At 39.8% G+C, this 7,893-nt stretch overlaps 1 protein-coding gene across 1 annotated transcript; it reads right to left on the reverse strand.

Annotated features, from left to right (window-relative positions):
* Positions 1 to 539: 539 nt before the first annotated feature.
* On the reverse strand, positions 540 to 6,747 carry RNF168 (ring finger protein 168, E3 ubiquitin protein ligase). Its single transcript, XM_009869433.1, has 6 exons — positions 6,447 to 6,747; positions 5,471 to 5,547; positions 3,482 to 3,658; positions 2,668 to 2,792; positions 2,278 to 2,362; positions 540 to 1,610 (listed from the first exon to the last, which is right to left on the reverse strand). The coding sequence occupies exons 1-6, from the start codon at positions 6,745 to 6,747 to the stop codon at positions 540 to 542; spliced, it is 1,836 nt and encodes a 611-aa protein (XP_009867735.1).
* Between the last annotated feature and the right edge of the window lie 1,146 nt (positions 6,748 to 7,893).

Here is a 7,893-nt window from a genome sequence, read left to right on the forward strand (position 1 = left end):
ATGAGAGGGATAGAGTGTGTCTGCAAGACTGGCTGTTCTGTAATACTTTTGTTAACCGTCATGAGAACAATGCAATTTAACAAACAGCCTAAATTCCAGTAACATGCTTCAATTTAACAGAACAGCAGTGGTGCCAAGCAAAGCTTCAACATTGCAGCTGGCAGACAACTGGAAATACAGACTCATTTTTTTTGTCTCCTCCATGGAATGTGCATCCTTTCCACAAAAGGCTCCAAATTCTAAGATAAGACCATCAGTTATTTTGTTTTCAAACACTAACAGTATTCACATTCAAAATAATGTCAGTGGAATTGCTAGAAAATCAGCTGTAATGAAGAAAATACTAACTTTTATTTTTTTAAGTCTTGAGGGTGTACATTTTTAAAACTTCTCAGAATACACAACACCTTGTGGCCCAAAGTGATCCCCCTCAAAACCAGTAACTCTGAAGCTGTTTACAGGAAGCTCTGCCTAATACAGGAGAAAACATTACCATGGTTTTAATTCTCATTCCACCATGCATCTGCGGTTCTGTTGATCTACTCGGCAACAGGGCTTTTAAACATCTGAAGGATCGTCTTTTGCTTATTCTTAGGTAGCGAACAACTATCGTTTGCATCACTGGTATTAACTACACAATTCAAAACTTTTCCTCCCTTGATGCCAGGTGATTTCATTCGGACTCTGTTAGGGGACTGCCAGTTTTCATTGCAAGAACTTTTCCGAGTCTTGCGGTGATTTGTTTCAGCCTGATGTTTTTGTACCTTTGAGTCTTTCGCCATCTTAGAACTTCCCTTTCTAGCAGTAGAGTCTTTTACAGACTCAGCTGGTTTTGTGCGAAGAAGGTACTCATCTGGAGAGCCCTTTTGTCGATTAGGTGTCCCTTCCTCCTTGTTGATCTGCTTCTGTAGCTGCAGAGCCAGAAGCCTGTCCTGCTCCTCTTGCATACGCCTTTCATAGAACTCCTGCTCAAAGGCTTTCTGCATCTGCAAGTTAAAACAATTAATCTCCTCCTCTTGGTCTTCTAAACATTCCAGCAGAGTTCTTCTTCTCTTATCAAGCACGCACAAGTCAACTGCTGCTTCAGCTGGCAGCTCCAGCAACTTTCTTTTTGGAGTCTCTTGAGAATTTTGCAGTCTTTCTGGTTTTGCTTCATCTGAGTGTCTAGCCACCTCGTTTATGAGATCACATATTACACCTTTGCTGTCAGACATCACAGTATTTGTTGTTGTTTGAATGCAGGTACAAGTTTCAGCAGAATTTTCAAGGTTTATGCTTTCTACATGTGTTAAACTGCCACTGTCTGACTCAATTCCATCATCTTCTCCTACAGATCTGTGAAGAACTGTTCTAGACCCTTCCTCTTTTCTGATTCCATGAAGCGCATCTGGAACTTTGTCTGCTAGACAATACGATCCTGGTGTTTTTTCCTGCTTGACAACAGACGTATCCCCTGAAGCTGAGGCACTTAAAAAGTTCATGCACGATTCCAAAAATGAATCCTTAGCACTGGAATCTTTAATCACATCAGTCAGCTGTGGAGACAGTGTTGGCATTTCCTCTTGCTCATCTTGCCACACGGAACTGCTACCTTCATTGCTATTCGTCTTCTGCAGAAAATGGAGAGACCACTAATAAATTTATCAAAAGTCAATGGCATGAATAAAATGCAAACCTCATTGCTCATAGCTCCACTGCTCACAATTACTCTGGGAAATTAACTTGGATTCTTCTCCTTTAAAAAGATACGTAACCGTTAAATAATAATGAAAATATTTAAAACAACCTACAGAAGTCTAGCTAAGGGACTGAAAACAACTGCAGCATTTTGGTCTTGTCAATGACTCAAACCAACAGTTCAAGCCTGGCCATCTCTTTTGAAGCCTAACAGGAAAGATAAGACAGACATGTGAGATGATGAAAATCAGAATGCAACCTCCTCCAGTGAGCAACAGAACCATCATTTTAGTTTTACACACCCTCAGCTGCAATCCAGAGATCACTGGAGACATTCAGGTAAGGTACTTATAAGGCTATACAAGGTAACTATTGAAGTATTGAAGTAAGCCACAGGTGTGCATCTGTGGATGGGCATGCATGGTTTCTTCCCGTTCCACTTTGAGGAATCACCAATACCAAAGGTATTTCATAAAGGGCAAGAGAAACTGCCCAGCGCTGATGTGCAAGGGGGAATATAGGATCTGCAATCCTACAGGCAAGCAGAAAATAACCCACAATTACTAACACTGACATTTACAACAGAATTATTGTCGTTACCATAGAGCCACAGTCACTCCTGCCTCTTTCTGTTGTTCTAGAGAATGAAGCTGATCCCAACGTATGATGCTTTGGAGACAGATACCTTAAAAGGAAAAAAAATAAAAAGTATACTTTTTAAAACTTTTTTTTTCCTTGAATTGTCAGTCCTTTGCATTAATCAAGATCTTCAGGTTCATTCTGGCAAATAAAAACAACATGCAAAGGGACAAGTGTGTCCCTTCTTCTCCACATTATCCTACAAGATTTTTTTAACATTCAACAATTTACAGTCATCCCAGATTATCCAGTGAAGTTGGATAACAGGATTCCAAGCAAGGAAACGGAGCAGAGAGACACTATACAAAGAAACAGACCAATAACTGAAGAAGAAAAACTTGAATTACTTACTTCTGAATGTCTCTAGAGTTGCTTGATTTGTTCTTCATCTTGGACAAATTAGATGGGGATGTTTCAGATGAGAGGCTGCCTACCGCTGAAGGACTGCTGAGCACATGTCCTTTGGAATCATCATTCTTCAACAAGTAAAAATAGCATTACATAAACTAAAACACAACACAAACTGGAGAAAACCCAGAGAACTACTTTGGTTTTGCTTCAGAATTAGTTACTTTTGTCCAAAGAATTCTAGAACTGTGAGTAACAGATAGCTATGGAAGAAGAAATGTTACATGTTCTGTACTCTTTCCTGTGCCATTAAGAGACGAGAGGTTTTGCCCAAGTAAGTACACTGGTTTCATTAGGGAGCAAAAACCAACCAACCACAACCCCAAAACAAATTAACAACAACAAAAAAAAACCAAACAAAACCACTCAAAACAAAAGGTTAAATTTCATAGTACATTCCTTTTTTCAGTACAGGTTACAGACATCAATTTCTCCCAAAGAAGTACTTTTAAAATCATAGGTAAAAGGAAGTATTCGGAAGAAAATGAATGTTTTAAAATGATTCACAATGAATACATTTAGCACACGTTTCAAGCGTGTAATATGCAGGTAGAAATGTTCTAGGTACTTTGCCCTCCCTCTGGTTCTTCAAAAATTAATGGTCAGTCAAGGTTCTAAAGCACTGGGGGCTGACAACAGCTTCCAACTCCAATTAAAATAAATTTAGATTATTCAAAATTTTAACTTTTGCTCTGAGAAGTCTAAGTTGCTTGCACTATATAAACATTTTCTACTGTCCCCCTTGATCCTAACTCACCAGACTGTTACTCAGCTGCCAAGCCAACTCTTCATCTTGCTTCAGCTGTTTCTCCATTTCCCTCCGTCTCTCCTCTGCCAATCTGTGTTCCTCCTGCTCTTCTGCTAGAAGCCGCTGAATGTATTCCTCACTTGCCTTGTTCTCCTCCTGTTCATGTGCTCGCCTTTCTGCCTCTACCTAAAAAAATGTACTTTTTAATGCATCGTTACTACTGCAGGACTGCACTTTATGCCAGAACCTCAGCTGACGGTCCTGAAATCCGAATGATTTGCTGTTCACAATGACACTCTGCACATTTCAAAGCCGGTGTTTATTTACACAAGCCTCAAAGTGTAAGAATTAGCTCAGTCAGTCGAGCATGGCGCTGACAACGCCAAGGTCATGGGTTCGATTCCCGTTCGGTCCCCATGTGTTGCCTGATCTAGTTGAGAGGTGGCGTCCCTGGAGGCAGGGAGGCTGGATTAAAGTGATCTCTAAGGTTCCTTCCAGCCTAGGCCATTCTATGATTCTATGATACTGTGTATAGAGTCTTTGATGTGATAACACTAACCTACCTTTCTGTTTCTGTACCACTATACCATTAATCTTGCTTGTGTGCAAGGCTAAATTCCATCATTCACCTTTTCAAAATGTTCATAACAAAACCAAGATCGACAAGGACACAGATCCACAGAGAAACTCAGCGTTTGTGAGGCTGAATGCCAGCTACACTACAATGTTTGCTCAACCTGCTTATATGATCGTAATCTCAATATTAGTACAAGATGCCTAAAAACTAGCATCTCTCTCTTCCAGAAGAACCCTTCTGGCTCTCTTGAAACACACAAAACTCAAGGCAGCAGACCAAGAATTTTAAATCTCCCCTCCTGACAGCAGACATCTACTCTTAATAAATCAGTTATCAGGTACAAGGACAGTAAAATACTTCAAAAATTAATAAAGCTTTCTTAACTGGTTAAAGGAATTTTGAAATTTGCTTCAGAGAAGAACGTCAAGGTATAATACTAGACAAGGTATGTTAAGTCTGAGTTTGTTTCAAATCATGTATTTATGTCTCATGATTGGCATCAGACGCCATTACTTATTTCACTGCTTTTGAGCACCATCTCCATGAACTATTGATAACCTAACTGCCATAAAAGAGAATCCCACAGGCTGCTGCTTTACATACTCCCCCTATTCTTCTAACAGCCTGCAACATGGCTGTCAGGGAAAGGAGTATTCTGATATTATTATATTCAACTATAATTCTTACTACTTCTATGTCCTTAAATAGGCAAGCACTAAGATTTCTTTAAAATCTTTTCTGATTTTCAAATGAGCAGGTAACACAGGGAGCGAACAAGTAAGAAAACGCTGTACGTCCATTACTAAGCCTCACCCAATTGTGGTCTGTTACTTAAGGGGTGAAATCAAGAAGGCAAGTATAAGACTAAAGTCCAAACAGTTGCAAATTTTTACACTTGCTAGTCTGAAATACTTCATGTGAATCTGAAGGCCTATAAAATCATTTTAGTATGTGTTGGCAGGGATGCAGACAGTGAAAGATGACACTCTAAACCTGAAAGAACTCTTCTGCAGAGTTTTGTGAAATACAATAGAGAAAAAGGAAATACTAATAGAGACCTGCTTGGATGTTCTGCTGTGCTGGTACCTGTATGTCCTCGCCTCTGAAGCACATATACTTGCAGGGACAACAAAACACCACGTGTTAGGGGACCAACTGAGAGGGTGAGGTAGGAGGTATAGATCAACTAACATAGGAAAAAACTTGAGAAATGTCACCTCATGTCAAGCATGAGAAAGTTCCTCCTCTGCCTTAAAGGATACAAATTTAATTTATGCTTCAGGAATGACCAGTGCATTCTTGCAGCAGCAATACCTTCATAAATTAACTTTTTCATTAAATAACATTACAGCTCTTTGTGGAAACAACTAAAATAACTAGATACAAAACATGGATGTTTTAAACTAGGTTTTTAGACTTACCTTACTGATCTCTGCTTCATACTCCTGCCTCAGCTCTCCAGGCTTGCTTAGCTGGTGTTGTGGACGGGGGACACAGACTAATTGAGAGGAAGGACAGAAGAAAAAAAGTGAGGAACTAAGCAAGATCATGATAGTCAACAATTACAGATTTTAACAAAAGATCACTTTTATACCCTGCCACAACAATTGTTTTGACTTAAATCAAGTGCTGTGGGGAACAAAATGCACTTTCCAACACAAAGGAACAAAATAAAAATGTACTGTCTTATAGAGACGCCAGAACAGTTGTTTTCCAAGCATTGTAAATATAGTAAATAAGCATGCTGACGTCAGCTTACACCTTCTACACTTTGTGACTAAAAAGACTTCATAACACAGCAAATGGAACAACATGTCCTAGAGCAAACTTACCATCAGCCCCCGCCAAAGGAGCTCACAACACAACAAACCCCAAATCCTTTTTCAAAGAGTCAATCAGATTTCACTTATTTTTATTTTGACATCATCACTTTAGGCTCACTCAGGGACTGCTGCACAGACTGAGACCCTGGAATTTCTAACCTAACTAATTAACAGCATCTACGAGTTACAAGAAAATGAACTGCTTCACTCACTTACTTGATAGTGATAAACACAAACATATGCAAATATTTCACTTACAGATTTTACAGCTGAAGCCGCACCAGAAATAAATTACTGTCTTTTCAAGGACAGGCAGCCACACACCAACACTTTGTGCAAAACCCATGAACAAATAACCACTTAAACTATAACACTATATAACTTGCCCTCTACGCTACAAGTTAAAAAGGCATGGAAGCCATTTCTCTGCCTTGCAAACCCTTTCACAGGAGAGCTCTGACACTGCATTTTCTAGCAGTAACACAGCAGTTTCTTATTTCACAATATCCAAAGTCTGCTAACTAACTTCTTTAGTAAAGCAGAGACTTCTCAGGACAAGTGACATTTTACTTACTTTCCTCTTCCAAATCCTGTCCATTAATCCTACGCTCACACTCCTTCGGGTAATTCTTCTGGATCTTTTCCCAGAGTTCCCAGTTGATAACAGTATTTCTGCGGGCATTATATCGTGCCCAAGAAGAGACTCGACGCCGACAGAAAGGGCAACACAGACTGGCCTTTTCAACTGTCAGCTGGAAACAAGAATTACAAAGGGTATGGTTGCACGGCAGCGTCACAGGCTCCACAAAGATCTCCATGCAAATTTGGCAGAGGCAGTCAGATAAAGAAAGGGGAGCCTCCGATTTCTTCGACATACTGACTTCAAGTAGAGGAACAAGACTAGTACAACATCACTACCTGAAAGCAAAAAGAAACATGTATTTTACTTTCCGTAATGAATTGAAAAGAATGTAGAAAATACTCAGTTTAAAAGACATTTTATGAAAAAGTTAGTGGATTTAAGAAGTGGTTACTTTTGCTTGTGATCCAAGAGACACTCAATATCCAGAGGAAGACACAGGTCTTTTCAGAAGTCTTGGAGAAACTATAGTAGGTTTTCCTGCCACAGTTTCCTGGGAGTTGTAACAGGTGGCTTGGGGACAGCAAGGAGGTAGTAAGGAAAAGGGTAGAAAGAAGGTGAGAGTTCTTCCAGGATTTACTCTCTTAGTGATAAACTATGCTTATGTTTGGTGGATATCACAGTTACCTTAACCTTCCCTCCAGTCAATTTTTCAGTCTATGTGTGTCCTTCAAAAGCATCTTCTGGTACAGACTCAGTTCCAGCATGTTCTGAAGGTGAAATACAACATCACTATGTACCAGGGGAGAGGAGGTCTCATTTATTTGATGAGACTAAAAATCCAAAATATTTTTGTTATTATAAGCAAAGAACTAATCAATGTGTTCAACACTTCAGCATCTTCTTGTCTAATTTTAAATAACCTATTGCCAACACTTCTCACAAGGATTTTCCACTCAGCCCTGAAATACCGTGCAACGCAAAACAGACACAAACAACAGAAGGGATAAAACCACTGTTTTTTAAGTTACAGGAATTTAAAGAAGTTCTTACAAGCTTCTTAGAAGCAGCCTGCTTTGCTAAAAACAAGCTGTTTAAAACCAGAGACAGGAGGTCCTTCTGAGCAAAGCAATGCAGTCTCAGTCACACAGGAATACGACATGGAGACAAATATATTTTAAGTTGGGTTTTATTGTTTCTGCTCTCCCTTCGTTGATCAAACCCTTTTACTTTTTTAAAAAAACAGTGCCAGGTAACTTAGAAATATCCAATTTTACAGATAGTTTGTTATTAAGACCCAGGAAGTCCCTCTATACCTGTTCTGGCCGATTTCAGTTTGTACACAGGCAGCAAAAATCGCGCTCAGCAAGTCCCAGAGACGCTCAGAGAAAGAGAGGGCAGGGCAGGGCAGGGCCGGGCCGGGCAGCCCCACGCAAACACC

This window comes from Apaloderma vittatum, unplaced genomic scaffold, assembly GCF_000703405.1.
Source record: "Apaloderma vittatum isolate BGI_N311 unplaced genomic scaffold, ASM70340v1 scaffold45745, whole genome shotgun sequence".
In the NCBI taxonomy this organism is placed as follows: domain Eukaryota; kingdom Metazoa; phylum Chordata; class Aves; order Trogoniformes; family Trogonidae; genus Apaloderma; species Apaloderma vittatum.

Bases quoted from the DNA above. Each gene is read 5' to 3' on its own strand.
- RNF168 (XM_009869433.1), bottom strand. From the start codon at position 6,747: ATGTCGAAGAAATCGGAGGCTCCCCTTTCTTTATCTGACTGCCTCTGC. The intron at 3,659-5,470 runs GTAAGTCTAAAA...ACATTTTTTTAG, and splicing joins ATGAAGCAGAGATCAGTAAG to GTAGAGGCAGAAAGGCGAGC. The intron at 2,793-3,481 runs GTGAGTTAGGAT...TACTTGTTGAAG, and splicing joins GGCAGCTGAGTAACAGTCTG to AATGATGATTCCAAAGGACA.